Source organism: Homarus americanus, unplaced genomic scaffold, assembly GCF_018991925.1.
Source record: "Homarus americanus isolate GMGI-L3 unplaced genomic scaffold, GMGI_Hamer_2.0 scaffold56333, whole genome shotgun sequence".
Classification (NCBI taxonomy): Eukaryota; Metazoa; Arthropoda; class Malacostraca; order Decapoda; family Nephropidae; genus Homarus; species Homarus americanus.
The window spans coordinates 10,443,888-10,460,019 of record NW_024734940.1 but is presented as its reverse complement, the minus strand read 5'-3'; the positions used below and the strand labels follow the sequence as shown (position 1 = coordinate 10,460,019).

The 16,132-nt window shown below is 45.9% G+C and overlaps 1 protein-coding gene across 4 annotated transcripts in view; it reads left to right on the top strand.

Moving 5' to 3' along the window:
• LOC121870632 (neuroblast differentiation-associated protein AHNAK-like) overlaps nt 1-16,132 on the top strand; it is a 97,334-nt gene that overhangs the window by 22,593 nt on the left and 58,609 nt on the right. For 2 of the 4 annotated variants that reach the window (XR_006089738.1, XR_006089737.1), the window contains exon 2: nt 2,772-6,139. Coding sequence is in view for 2 of the 4 variants with exons in the window: in XM_042372491.1 (XP_042228425.1) it covers nt 2,772-5,751 (2,980 nt within the window). In the remaining 2 variants the exon portion in view is untranslated. The remainder of the gene's footprint in view (nt 1-2,771; nt 6,140-16,132) is intronic. The other 2 variants (XM_042372491.1, XM_042372492.1) reach the window with 1 other exon arrangement.

Here is a 16,132-nt window from a genome sequence, read left to right as displayed (position 1 = left end):
CAGATGTCAAAGGCAGTGCTGATATTCCTGGATTTGGAGGCAAAATGGGATTGAAAACTGACTTCCCAGATGTCAAGGGCAATGCTGATATTCCTGGATTTGGAGGCAAAATTGGATTGAGAACAGATGTCACAGATGTCAAGGGCAGTGCTGATATTCCTGGATTTGGAGGCAAAATGGGATTGAAAACAGATGTCACAGATGTCAAGGGCAGTGCTGATATTCCTGGATTTGGAGGCAAAATTGGAATGAAAACTGACATTCCGGAATTGGAAGGAAGTGCTGAGAGTCCTGTATTTGGAGGCAAAATTGGACTGAGAACAGATGTCCCAGAAGTCAAGGGCATTGCTGATATTCCTGGATTTGGAGGCAAAATTAGATTGAAAACTGACGTCCCAGATGTCAAGGGCAGTTCTGATATTCCTGGATTTGGAGGCAAAATTGGATTGAAAACTGACGTCCCAGATGTTAAAGGCAGTGTTGATATTCCTGGATTTGGAGGCAAAATTGGAATGAAAACTGACATTCCAGAATTGGAAGGAAGTGCTGAGAGTCCTGTATTTGGAGGCAAAATTGGATTGAGAACAGATGTCCCAGAAGTCAAGGGCAGGGTTGATATTCCTGGATTTGGAGGCAAAATTGGATTGGAAACTGATGTCCCAGATGTCAAGGGCAGTACTGATATTCCTGGATTTGGAGGCAGAATTGGGTTGACAACTGACGTCCCAGATGTCAAGGGCAGTGCTGATATTCCTGGATTTGGAGGCAAAATTGGATTGAGAACAAATATTCCAGATGTCAAGGGCAGTGCTGATATTCCTGGATTTGGAGGCAAAATTGGGTTGAAAACTGACGTCCCAGATGTCAAGGGCAGTGCTGATATTCCTGGATTTGGAGGTAAAATTGGATTGAGATCAGATGTCCCAGATGTCATGGGCAGGGTTGATATTCCTGGATTTGGAGGTAAAATTGGATTGGAAACTGATGTCCCAGATGTCAAGGGCAGTGCTGATATTCCTGGATTTGGAGGCAGAATTGGGTTGAAAACTGACGTCCCAGATGTCAAGGGCAGTGCTGATATTCCTGGATTTGGAGGCAAAATTGGATTGAGAACAAATATCCCAGATGTCAAGGGCAGTGCTGATATTCCTGGATTTGGAGGCAAAATTGGATTGAGAACTGACGTCCCAGATGTCAAGGGCAGTGCTGATATTCCTGGATTTGGAGGCAAAATTGGATTGAGAACTGACGTCCCAGATGTCAAAGGCAATGCTGATATTCCTGGATTTGGAGGCAAAATTGGATTGAGAACTGACGTCCCAGATGTCAAGGGCAGTGCTGATATTCCTGGATTTGGAGGCAAAATTGGATTAAAACTGACGTCCCAGAAAATTCGATTCAAACTGACGTCCCAGATGCCAAGGGCAGTGCTGATATTCCTGGATTTGGAGGCAAAATTGGATTGAAAACTGATGTCCCAGATGTCAAGGGCAGTGCTGATATTCCTGGATTTGGAGGCAAAATTGGATTGAGAACAAATATCCCAGATGTCAAGGGCAGTGCTGATATTCCTGGATTTGGAGGCAAAATTGGATTGAGAACTGACGTCCCAGATGTCAAGGGCAGTGCTGATATTCCTGGATTTGGAGGCAAAATTGGATTGAAAACTGATGTCCCAGATGTCAAGGGCAGTGCTGATATTCCTGGATTTGGAGGCAAAATTGGATTGAGAACTGACGTCCCAGATGTCAAGGGCAGTGTTGATATTCCTGCATTTGGAGGCAAAATTGGAATGAAAACTGACATTCCAGATGTCAAAGGCAGTGCTGATGTTCCTGGATTTGGAGGCAAAATTGGATTGAGAACAGATGTCCCAGATGTCAAGGGCAGGGTTGATATTCCTGGATTTGGTGGCAAAATTGGATTGGAAACTGACCTCCCAGATGTCAAAGGCAGTGCTGATGTTCCTGGATTGGGAGGCAAAATTGGATTGAGAACAGATGTCCCAGATGTCAAGGGCAGGGTTGATATTCCTGGATTTGGAGGCAAAATTGGATTGGAAACTGACATCCCAGATGTCAAGGGCAGTGCTGATATTCCTAGATTTGGAGGCAAAATTGGATTGAAAACTGATGTCCCAGATGTCAAGGGCAGTGCTAATATTCCTGGATTTGGAGGCAAAATTGGATTGGAAACTGACGTCCGAGATGTCAAGGGCAGTGCTGATATTCCTGGATTTGGAGGCAAAATTGGATTGGAAACTGACGTCCCAGATGTCAAGGGCAGTGCTGATATTCCTGGATTTGGAGGCAAAATTGGATTGAAAACTGATGTCCCAGATGTCAAGGGCAGTGCTAATATTCCTGGATTTGGAGGTAAAATTGGATTGAAAACTGACTTCCCAAATGTCAGGGGCATTGCTGATATTCCTGGATTTGGAGGCAAAATTGGATTGGAAACTGACGTCCCAGATGTCAAGGGCAGTGCTGATATTCCTGGATTTGGAGGCAGAATTGGATTGAAAACAGATGTCCCAGATATCAAGGGCAGTGCTGATATTCCTGGATTTGGAGGCAGAATTGGATTGAAAACTCAAGTTCCAGAATCGGAAGGAAGTGCTGATATTCCTGGATTTGGAGGCAAAATTGGATTGAGAACAGATGTCCCAGATATCAAGGGCAGTGCTGATATTCCTGGATTTGGAGGCAGAATTGGATTGAAAACTCAAGTTCCAGAATCGGAAGGAAGTGCTGATATTCCTGGATTTGGAGGCAAAATTGGAATGAAAACTGACATTCCAGAATTGGAAGGAAGTGCTGATATTCCTGGATTTGGGGGCAAAATTGGATTGAAAACTGACGTCCCAGATGTCAAGGGCAGTGCTGATATTCCTGGATTTGGAGGCAAAATTGGATTAACATCTGATATTCCAGATGTCAAGGGCATTGCTGATATTCCTGGATTTGGAGGCAAAATTGGATTGAAAACTGACGTCCCAGATGTCAAGGGCAGTGCTGATATTCCTGGATTTGGAGGCAAAATTGGATTAACATCTGATATTCCAGATGTCAAAGGCAGTGCTGATATTCCTGGATTTGGAGGCAAAATTGGATTAACATCTGATATTCCAGATGTCAAGGGCAATGCTGATATTCCTGGATTTGGAGGCAAAATTGGATTGAAAACTGACGTCCCAGATGTCAAGGGCAGTGCTGATATTCCTGGATTTGGTGGCAAAATTGGATTGAAAACTGATGTCCCAGATTTCAAGGGCAGTGCAGATATTCCTGGATTTGGAGGTAAAATTGGATTGAAAACTGATGTCCCAGATGTCAAGGGCAGTGCTGATATTCCTGGATTTGGAGGCAAAATTGGATTAACATCTGATATTCCAGATGTCAAGGGCAATGCTGATATTCCTGGATTTGGAGGCAAAATTGGATTGAAAACTGACGTCCCAGATTTCAAGGGCAGTGCTGATATTCCTGGATTTGGAGGCAAAATTGGATTGAAAACTGATGTCTCAGATGTCAAGGGCAGTGCTGATATTCCTGGATTTGGGGTGAAAAGTGATATTAAATCTGGCATTCCAATCCTGAAGGGCAGAGCAGGTTTTCCTGTGTCTCTCAGTAAAACTGATGCACCTTGTGTTACAGGGGTGCTGTCTGTGGACACTAATGTACCTGATGTTGATGTAGTGTCGCAGGGTAAAGAAGAACTGGGCACTGAGTATAAAACAAAAATTCCATCTTTAAGTGGCACAACCCGAGTACCTGAGCCCTCTGCTTCCACGTCATTAGAGGCAAATATTCCTGAAATGAAGCTTGGGACAGTGACAGACTTCAAGCAAGATCAAAGCTTCGGCTTGCCCGAGGTAAGCACGAATGCTGGTGGTCGTGGGTCCAGAAAGAAGAGAAGAAATGGTAAGAAGAAAGGTGCACCAGAAAGGAAGTCTGGCGACTTCGAAGAGGTACCATCTGATTCTCAAGGAATTCTTAGTACTGAAGTACCAGAACTCTCTGCTCATATGAAGTTGGACTCCTTTATACCTGGTGTGCCAGCACATACACACGAAGGAAACGTAATCATTGCAGCTGATCTACCAGAAGTCACAGTGAAAAGTAAAATACCGAGATTCACAAAAGTTTCAAAGGGAGAAGATGTGCCGGGCGAGGATTCCACCCGTCCAGGTGACCCGGTAGGTAGCTGGTCGGCCAGTCAGGTTATTGGAACCGAGATTAGTGGAATTCCTGTATTGAGTGGACGTGTTCCTGAAGCTCGTACAGACGTCACTTGTGTTCCAGAGAGACCACAGGTAGAAGGGGTATTACAGGGAAACATTCCAAACATGACAATCCAGTCAGGTACACCTCCCATTGGGTGGGTTCTACCACAACCAACCACGCAAACAACCATTAACCAGAAGGTTGTAGTTAGAGAAGGACAACCTTACACACAAGAAATCTTAATGCCACATACGCAAGTTGTTAGCGAATTGTCGCCAGGTCAAGTAGAATTTTCACAAAGTGTTATATCTGATGGGTCAAGTCCTCTTAAAGTTAGTAGAGAATACACAATATCCACGGAGGGTGAGAGAGCCCAAGATGTCGAGGCTTACATTAAGGGTAAATTAGGACCATTCAAACTTACACCTGAGAGAACATTGAGTGTTTGTAGGACAGAAACGAAGATGGAAGATCCTGGCCACGCATTACCTAGCAGGTCTGGGGAGCAGCAGGGCCAGTTGGTGGGGCCAGATGGCTCAGGCGAGTGGATCATGAGTCCGTATTCTTATCAAGTCAAAATGGAAACAGACTCAGAGGGTAGAATGTTATCAGCTCCTGAGGTTACCGACATACAGAGTAGAATAACCGCCGGAGGAGACTCAGATTCAAGAGGGAATAAACAGTCACGAACGGTATTCGTGACAGAAGATGCTGGCGGGCGAGTGGTGGTACACAGAAGAATGGAGTCTTCACAAACACACTCACCAGGGACAGAGGACCACACAGTATTGACTCATGAATTTCCTCCATCCATAACATCAACCATGACAACAAGTGAATGGCCGCTTGAGGGCGTTACTACACACAAAACCGTTCGGGTTAGAAAGGTTCGGAAAGTTAAAGTTGGAGATGGACCAGAGGAAACAATTGTTGAAACTGAGTACGAGACCATCCCTGGCCAGGAGTCTGATGCTCTTAGAATAGAAGGTTTTGACAGTAGTGGGGAAATGCGTGTCACACCGGGGACGGGGCATGATTTATCACACCTGCCACCTGAACTTAGAGAAAGTTCTCTACTCCGCTTTGGCCTCGACCAAAGGGAGACACCTGGGGAAACACAACAGGCTGTTCATACAACTGTAAGAAGACTACCAGTCGAAGAGCTTGGTACACATTTACCTGAAGGATTCGATGAAAATATCCATCAAATTTTAGGGGCGACGGCGACAACGACAACAGTGCGGAAAGTGAAGGTAGTAAGAAGAGACGCTAGCGGTAATGTCGTCGAATACGAAGACGAGAGCGGGGATCTAAGTTCATTACTCCCTGAGATGACCTCCGACGGTGTCACCACGACGACGACGACAACTGGTGACGGAGGAACGACCACAACCACACGAGTCATAAGACGAGTGATTACAGGCGACCTGACGGAAAGCGAGCTCAGAGAGGCTCTTGCCGTTAGGGAGTGTGAGGGCGGAGTAGTGGAGGAAGGAGACGAAGCTTCTGCCTCTCACAGAACACAGTGAGTCACTCCGAATGAAACGAATTAAAATGTGTATATTTATGCTGTGTATGTGCTTGGAAAATGTGCTATTTGTGTATATATATAAATATATATGTATCGTCATGTAAGCTACAACAGCGTATGTCCTTGTGTCAACACCTTCAAATGACTGTCGTTTGTGTTATACCTCGCTTCAATATATGACTCCTGTACATTGGACGTGCAGAATCATTGTGCCTTGAAATGTATGCTCAAACAAGTTCAAAAACCTTCATACACAACGACAGAATGGTGCCTTATCTCCCCCATGCATGAGAACACAGCGTGCTGTGACTCCCGTATATCTACCCAACAAGAGCCAAGATTCCTCCGCACAAATCCCGTCCACTCTGCGCCACCAGTGAGGGTAAGTCCCATCTCCCGCTTTACTCTCCCCTGCTTAACTAACCTTCAATAACGCTACGACCCTCATTGTTTAAATACACTAGTACTGTTGTAGCATGGTGTTGAGTGACCCTACAGTGGGGTGGTACAGGTGTTATAACTTGCTTGCTTGCTCTTTGCTGTGATTTTATAGTCCAACTTCAAGACTTTTCTTTGTTGTTTAGGTGTTTTACAAATCTGTTGTGTTGCCATACCTTTCCAGGCATTGGAAACACATAAATGAAAATTCAATACATAAGGAAAAGGTGTATATATATATATATATATATATATATATATATATATATATATATATATATATATATATATATATATATATATATATATATATATATATGTAGTGTATGTGTGTGTAACAGAAAGCCATATGGGATGTATTCATAGTTACTAAGTAAGTGGTGGTGGGTGCAGGATATACCAGGTGAGAGATCCAGAGCTTGTAATAGATGACCGCCACCTGGCATTACTTGAGGAGCTCATTATACCCCAACATCAAGGTGTGCTTCCTAAATTCTCTGACGACTTCTTAATGAAACACGCTGTTGTGGAGTTCCCTGTACACTATAACAGTGTCCACACGCTGTTGTGGAGTTCCCTGTACACTATAAGTGCCCACACACTGACTCTTAAACAAACTTGAATACATTAATGGCTTGGCTACACAGTTTTTAACTATGATATCAGTCACTTTTTCCTTTTACTTAGTTTACACCACTTCCTGCCACTCTCACTCGCCTTGTTAACCTACATCGGTAAGACAACACCTTTGATGCTTCCTCCTCGATACTTTTTATAATTGTTCTTAATCTCTGATATATTACAAGCATTCTATTACATCAGGCACTATGTAAAGTACCAGTGAAAATGTTGTGTGTAGGTTAGGTTCGGTCATTAAACTTCACACTGAATAACCTAACATAAACACAACAGAACGGAACACTTTCGCTGGTATTTTACACACACACACACACACACACACACACACACACACATATGTAGCTCCTCCTCCGCCAGTACATGATGCTCACATAACTGGATCATGTTGAGGTAATGAAATGATTATGACACTGGTAGACACACTTCAACCAACACAGTACTGGGTGGTGACAGTGCTCCAGTACCCTACTAACTGGATACCTCAACAATTAGGGTAACAGGAGTATTATACCAAGTTCCCAACCATACAAATGTGAAATAAGAGATACGGTTTATAAGCGTTGGTTAGATTAGGTGTTCTGATTCACGAAACAGCAGATTGACATATATTAATAAGTTGACGTGGACACAAAACGAGAATATTGAAGTAAGGTTTCCTAGTCTCTCTCTCTCTCACAACTCATTCTTCCATCAGTTAATACTCTATGTCCACTCCCAGGTGCCTGAATCACTCCACCTCCTCGACTCATTTAATTACTGAATATTTTTGACCTCGTGTGTTGACAGCGATCACCGACACTCTTTCCCATCCCTAATTTTGTCTCGCTCATAAAGTTTCGTGTCAGAGAAAAATACATTTTATTTTTGAAACATTAGATCTCTGATATATTCTTAATACAAATTGATATTAAGTATAAAAATCTGTTCCTATGATGTAGTGTTTCCAATAAACATTCCTACATTCATCACTTTGTATAACCTTGAGAATTACGTTAACAGTAGGTGGAGGTTGTCTTTAGTAGGTCACATCACCCGCTTCACTCTCTCCCATCTCAAGTGCTTACCTCTGCCATAAACCAAGCACTTGTGGGTATCAAAACATCCCTTGTGGTGTGACCCTAATATGTGCCGGGTCCTGGAGTACATCAAACACTCTCCCGCCATGCCACAGTGAATGAATCTCTCTTCACCAGTCTCATTTGCATAGCATTTTTGAAAGGTGTTCTGTCCCAGTCGGCATCTTGTGAATGTTTGGCTCTTGGGAAGGTTGTTATTACTCGCAGTTACCGGAGCCACGTCATAGCGCTCCTCACCTACAGAAAATGGGCGGATGATGATAGAAAATGCAAGGTAGTGGGATGTCAATTCCTGGAGGTACGTTAGTATTTTATTTATTTTAACTCTCACTATTTGTCTAAAAACCTGACACATTATTGGGGTTTCCGAGAGCGAGACAGATTTTAATAGAGAAATTTGAAACGAAAATTGGTGAATTAAAAAATACGCATTATATATTAAAAAAAAATCATACATGGATGTTATACTCCCCACACACTGCACCGTGGCCTACACACACACACACACACACACACACACACACACACACACACACACACTTGATCGTTACCAACAAAAACGTCTCCAACTCAGTAAGAGGTGAGTGGAGGTATTCATGACACTGTTTGTGGTGATTATCTTCCCAGTAGAATGTGCGTGTGTCACCCTCACGACGTAGCCACGTTTACCTCCCGCTGGGGTGCTGGTGTCTCCCTCGCTGTCTTCTGCCGCCTGTAAACTCGGACGCCTCAAAGCTGTATTGGTCAGATCACGGTCAATATTAATACTAGATTGACATAACTCTGCATTAATTACACCTTTCTCACTTATAATATCCTCTGACACGCCGAGACGTACGAGTGACATGTGTAATCATATCGACACGAAATGAAGTGATGAGGGAGGCAGGAGTACTATTGGGGAGTCTTATGTGGTGGAGCGTGTGTTTGGTGAGGCGGCAGGTGGCCCTCTGCGGTTCTGGGGTACATGCTCGCGAACCTATTAATACTGGCACACATAAACAAAGACTTGGCATCCTGTCAACCCGATGATCCAGCATAAGAAATATCCTAGTCTTGGGGCGAGATAGTCCCTGGGCGTAACACTATCCCGTACTCCCACGCCGCCTCGGGGACACAATGATATGCACACCAGCTTATACACGGGGGAACTACGTCACTACTCTGGGTGTCTCAGTCTCAATTCATTACAGGGGAAGTCTGAGGCCTATTGGGGTAGTAAGCACCACAACACCACACAATGGCCCATTGCCTTTCGTGCGAAAACGGAAATATATTTTGTTTTAAAATAATAAGATTTCAAAAGTTTTACTCCTACTGTATCTCTCCCTGGTAACGTTTTCATTCACCAAACTTGTTATACCAGGTAACATGAACAGTAAACACTGACGATTCAAGCAGTAAATCAGATTTACACCTACAGTCCTACACACTTAACAACACCTACACACTGGCTTGCCAGAGGTACCAAAGTGTGACCTCGTCTTACATTCGCTATGCCCACCTATGATCCTCACCGTAGTACACTGACGCCCTTCACTCACAACACTTTACCCGAAGGCGAGCATAAATTCCGCGTATTTCCATGTTTGTCGCCTGTAATAGCGTGTTTGTTCTTGCACACGATGCAAGGGGGTGTTTTATAAAGTAGACCTCGTGTCCGCTTCGGGTGAATCAGAATAAAAAACTGAATACATTATCATAGTCCACCTGGACACCTCTTAATGGGATATTCATCGTCTTGTGATCGTCATTTATAACATATGTTATTGTCAATTTATCCTAAACTGTACATACTGCAGCAGTATGTACAGTATTACTGCTAGATTAAAGGAGACACCTCTGCTGATAATTCTGATAAGCCATATATATAAAGTCTAGGATCTCGGCCATTAAAAGTCTGTTTTCTTTGCTGTACAAAGATAGGAGGTAACTAATGTGCTTATATGTAGCAATAGACGGCTAACAGGTGGCCGGGGAGTCATCAGGGTGTGTTGACACTTATAACTAATCTCCAGGATCCTGCCACTTGATTTCTCCTCAGGGTGTGAGAACAACACTTACCACGCCTCCTTACACACACCAGCCTGGGCACTGTAAACAAAAATTTATGCTACAGGGGGAGGCTTTGTTGATATCACGGGGCAGAACAGTGGATGGTGGCTGTCACGGGGTAAGAGAGTGGGTGCTGCCTGTTATGGGGCAGGGCAGTGGGTGCTGGGTGGTGGTGTCACGGGGCAGAACAGTGGGTGCTGGGTGTCACGGGGGAGGACAGTAGGTGGCGGCAGTTATGGGGCAAGAACGGGTTAGATGTCACGGGGCAGAAGTTGGGTGACTGTCACGTGGAAGGAAGTGGGTGGGTGTCACGGGTCGGGATCGGAGTGGCTCACAGCGGGGATTGGGACATTATCACTAATTGGGTGGCAGGACAGTGAGAAAGTCCACGGAGGTGACCCACTAATCTTCAGCTTCGGGAGTTGACGTTGCTACCTGTGGCAGGGGTAGGTGCGACAGGTGCGTGGTTGTGACAGGTGCTAAGAAATGACACTTGTGGTATTGGTAAGTATGTGGTGGTACTAGGTGCTGAAATGACAGGAGTTTAGGCTGACAGGTGTAGTAAACATGTTGGATGCAGTGAAAGTGTGGAGATTAACTGGTGTTGACGTGTTAATCGTTGATAGTGACAGGTGTGAAGGGCGACAAGTGTAGAAGAGATAGGTGTAGGATGTGGAGAATAACAGGTATGGAACGTGGCGAGCGTGGAGTAACAGGTGTGGGGCGTGGCGGATGTGGAGAATAACAGGTGTGGGGCTTGGAGAGTGACAGGTGTGTGGCAAGCATGTAGAATAACAGGTGTGGGGCGTGGAGAGTGACAGGTGTGTGGCGAGCGTGGAGAATAACAGGTGTGGGCGTAGAGAGTAACAGGTGTGAGTCGTGGCGGGCGTGGTGTAAGAGAGGCATCAACAGGGGGTACACTAGCAGTTGCTCACTATTCTTGCTGCTGGTGTCATCGGTGTTGGTTGGTGCCCCTCCTCTCCCGCGTCACGTGACCAACACACTTTTAGTCTGTGGTGGGGCCGGCAGCCTCGGGCGGCCCCCTGCTGCCCTTGATCCCGCCCCCAAAGTAACCCCTGAACCGACCCCCTTGCCCCTCCCGGCTACGCCCATGGGGGGGTCTGACACACTCCCTCACCACCATCAGAGTTAATCTTCCCTGCGTGAAATCTTATGAGGAACACTACTGTTATCTATTGCCAAGAGGCAGTAACTCGGGTAACTGGTGCTGGGGTATCTTGGGCGTCCCCTCACTCAGGTTGCCGCCCGGGACCGCCCCCGCCACCCTTACCAGCCCCACCCAGCCACCCAGAGGCCCCAGGGATGAGCAGCACAATCTTTATAGTGTTATATGTAAGAGTGTGGTGATTAATATGTGGTGAGTGGGTGAGGAGCCAGCCGCCACACACCACCCTCTCGTGTAGTGGTCACCAGGCCGCCCTGCCCCTCATAATCACCTGTAGTTGATGAGTCCTCACAGCCTCACCAACACTGCCTCGTCCTCCTCTAAGTGAAGGTTTTATTGACCCAGCGACAGGGTTCTGTTGGTGTAAAACTGAAAATTGTAAGTAGACGTCTTGTTCTTTGTGTTCAGAAGTGAAGAATATTTAGCTTTAGAACCATAGTAAGATTTAGACCTTGTTGATGCGCCTTTTAATTAAACGTTAAAAGTATTCATCAGTTGCCATGGTCTTGGCTGCCGGGGTCACTACATGGAAGTGTCTCGAGGGAGAAAAATTATTGTTTACATCTGTCTGTGCACAGTTGAAGCCTGTGAAGCGCCTGTGGTGCCACCTGCCCCACATGTTATACTACACTTTAATGTGATAGTGACACAACACACTACATCATCAAGCAGGCGCAACACGTCACGTAATGGGAAGCGACAGTCATTTGCTAATTCCGTGCTGCTTACGTCAGTTAAACGTGTGAAATCAAATTGGAAACTTTTTATTGAGGCGGTAAATGAGTCACTAGAAATTATGCAGGCATCGAAATATATATGTGAGATCAGATAGCAGCTGAGTTAAAGCGATATATACAGCATAAGGTCGTAAAGTAAGGAAGAACGCAGTATTTACATCCACAGCTGGTGTTGTCAGCTGGTAAAGTGCCTCACTGTAACATGTACATATTTTCCTGTTACACTGTATATGGGTCAGTAATCTTTATTTATATGTTACGAACTGGTAAAGTATATCCTTAGTGGACGTAAATAGTTGTCAGGCTTTGTCAGAATTAAGTGTTAGTGAAGTGAAAATGATAAAACCGTAAGGATGTTTGAAGGAAGTATTTTGGGTACGTTACGCTTGGCTTCCCAGTCCCTATTTTACCCGTACCTTAAAGAGGAATATTTACAGTCCACAAGTGTTGAGTTAATTTTATAACTAAGCCCTCCAACATGACAACCCTCAGCAAAAATTCTGATTTAAATCCTTAATGTCACGACGAAACTATAATTTCTAGGTTCTTGGCTCTTGAACACTATGTATAGTTGGTCACTGTGTGGGGCAAATGTTAAGGTGGATCACGTGGGTCAGTGTACGGTGGTAACTTGATGCTCTCGTGTAAACGGTTGAAATGATAGTCAGACGGACCTAAGACGACCTGGAGTGTTGATCTAGTTGAAATATCCCAGCTGTGGTCCATACAGCTGCACTATTGGGCTGGAGCATGGCCAGGCTCACGTCTGTACAGCTATCAAGGGCCGGAGAATGGCCTGGCTCACGTCCGTACAGCTGTCAAGGGCCGGAGCATGGCCTGGCTCACGTCCGTACAGCTGTCAAGGGCCGGAGCATGGCCTGGCTCACATCCGTACAGCTGTCAAGGGCCGGAGCATGGCCTGGCTCACGTCCGTACAGCTGTCAAGGGCCGGAGCATAGCCTGGCTCACGTCCGAACAGCTGTCAAGGGCCGGAGCATGGCCTGGGTCACGTCCGTACAGATGTCAAGGGCCGGGACTGGGAAAGGCTGGCACTGATTCTAGTTTGTTAGTCGTGTAAACAAGTGCCCACACCCAGCTCAGTAGCTCTCTTGATGATGGATAGTTAGCCGGTTTATTAGTGGCAGTAGTTTCCACACGTCTCTTCACATTTTCGTATTAATTTTATTTTGAGATGTTTATCCTATCTTGGAAATGACCATAAAAAAATACGTTATAGCTGATTATGTATTTAATATCCAAGAAGAAACCCCGGGAAATATATCACTGTTGTATGATTATGGAAGAGCAAAGTCGGAAGTGAGGTGTGTGATGCAGGCGAAGTGTTCATGATGGGTCAAAGAGGTCAGGGTCTCCCACGCTACTCTGAAGGCCTTCACTCATACACTTGCGCTGTTCAAATTAAGTATTCTGTAATTAATCCCTCGAGTTACACGATAATGATATAGTGTGCCAGCAACTCATTTAAATGGTAGTGGTGGGATCATCTGTAGAAATGTAAGGTGACGCTAAACCCCCCCTGTGGGAGCACCGGCTGTGAGGAAAACGTTCAAGCATCTGTCTTGTCCTCTTGGATCATGAGTGTGTTTGTACCTGATGTTTGCTGAAGGAGATGGCATGTTTCTAAAAGTCGCGAGTTTCATCTGCGATTCCTGTGTGCCCCAGTCATCACTTGTCACACACCTCAGTGGCTGACTTTAGCGCCTCGACAAATCAGCACCACACCAACTACTACATCCTATACGCCTCAGCTGTACACATGTCAGCCCACCACGTCTTCCACGCTGTGCATTCATTTTACGAGACGCCCACTGGAGCAGCAGCAGTTTATGGCGAGCGTCAGCTGTGTTTATCTAGAGGCACCTCGAGGTCCCATACCTACCGACGACACCTCCACGTCCAAACCCCCCTCCCTCCCTCCCTCCCTCCCTGACTGTACTCCCTCTTGTTCAACTATACTCACAGCCTACTCTTATTCTCCCTTGATCTATATTTCTTTTTCTTTCCCCCTTAACTCCTTTCCCTCTGTCCCTTAGCCCACTTCTCCCCTGCCCTTCCTTTCACCTCTACTTCACCCAGCACACACTGACGAGACTTACGTTATGGCTAAAGTTTTATATTTTGTTCCAATGCCTCACAATCGTGCTGGAGACTAATCACAATATATAGCTGGTACTCACACTTAGACACAGTAATGCTGAATGCCTGTGTATACCAACGTGGTAGGAGAAGCGAGTGTCAGTGTTGTGACAGCCGCCCACCTCCTGCCTGCCTCCCACCACACTCCGTCCCCTCCTCCTTACCATCCCTCTCACCACTCCTCCACGCCCCAAATCCTTACCCAGCTACACCCGCATCCTCAGCTCTCTCTCCCACTAACTCTCCACCAACGTGTCCCAGTTTATTACCTATACTGTGATTCTTTAACAGTATCTCGTACCTATATTTTAGTGGCCTCTACCCTTCCGTACCTCTACTTGCACCCCAGTTCATTTACCTACAGCCCAATTGTTAACTATTTCCCAGACTCACACGACAACCCCTTCCTCATACTAAGGTAATATTACATGCCATGATACCTCCCCCCCCCCCTTCCCTTATATCCCTTATATTACAGAAGTTTCTCCTACCCTACATCATGTATGAGCTCCCCTCCCAGAACCACAACACCGCCCCCTCCCCTACATCATGTATGAGCTCCCCTCCCAGAACCACAACACCGCCCCCTCCCCTACACCATATATGAGCTCCCCTCCCAGAACCACAACACCGCCCCTCCCCTACATCATATATGAGCTCCCTCCCAGAACCACAACACCCCCTCCCTACATCATATATGAGCTCCCTCCCAGAACCACAACACCGCCCCTCCCCTACATCATATATAGCTCCTCCCAGAACCACACCGCCCCTCCCCTACATCATATATAGCTCCCTCCCAGAACCACAACACCGCCCTCCCCTACATCATATATGAGCTCCCTCCCAGAACCACAACACCGCCCCTCCCCTACATCATATATGAGCTCCTCCCAGAACCACAACACCGCCCCTCCCCTACATCATATATGAGCTCCTCCCAGAACCACAACACCGCCCCCTCCCCTACACCATATATGAGCTCCCCTCCCAGAACCACAACACCGCCTCCTCCCCTACACCATATATGAGCTCCCCTTCCAGAACCACAACACCGCTCCCTCCCCTACACCATATGTGAGCTCCCCTCCCAGAACCACAACACAGCTTCCTTCCCTCTCACACCCACCGCTACTCTCCCTCACCCGCCCTAATGTGTTGTTTACATAGCCAGGGAGGATGGTACCTCACACATTAAACAGACACCTTCAAGAGTCCCTAAACTAGCCTGAGAGCTCGCTGGGTTGTCTGTGGTGGAGATATCTTGCATATTAGAGACTCTTGAGAGAGAGAGAGGAGTGTGTGTGTGTGTGTGTGGGGAGTGGCACCAGGTTGTTCACCAGCCCGGGGCACTCTGGCTGGTCTCGTTAAAAGAACGTTGCCTCCAGTTGACTGCTGAGAGAGTAGGAGCTCCGGGCAGGTTTGGGTTGCACTCACCACTACACCTCACACACACATGAATATTCGTCTCATAACTTTAGCAGTTTCAGTAAGATATGTAACGACTTGTGGACGACCGCAGAAATGACCACTTTTCCTGTGACGCACGACCAATGACCATGTTACCACGACGTTCAATAGATAGCTACACACATAGGAAAGGAGAGGGGCGTTCAGCTACTCACTCTCTAATACCAGTTATTTGTAATCAACCAAAGACAAGTTGTAGCAGCAGTCTGTAATATGAACTATTCCCACTACTACTACTACTTGTAACTACTGCAATTATTAAGACTACAATGATAAATATTACTAAAATACCATAAATACTATACTCATGTGTGTGTACGTGTGTGATTGGATACTTACAAGAGGGCGCATTACCCCCCACTCACACACATACACACTTTATGACCGGAAGTGAGAAGGAACTGTGGGAAGAGGTGTCTGGCAGCACACATGGACTCTTGCAAGATTTCCTTTAAAATGAATTCACCAAAACAGATTGAGTTGAGAGAGAGACTGATTTTTCCGATTCACATTTGGTTCACACAACGAGGGAGGTGAAGGGGGACTAGTTTATTGGGAACCTCTTTCGACAAAGCACATAAACATTACAGCGGCCAACAGGGAGAGGTATGTGGAGT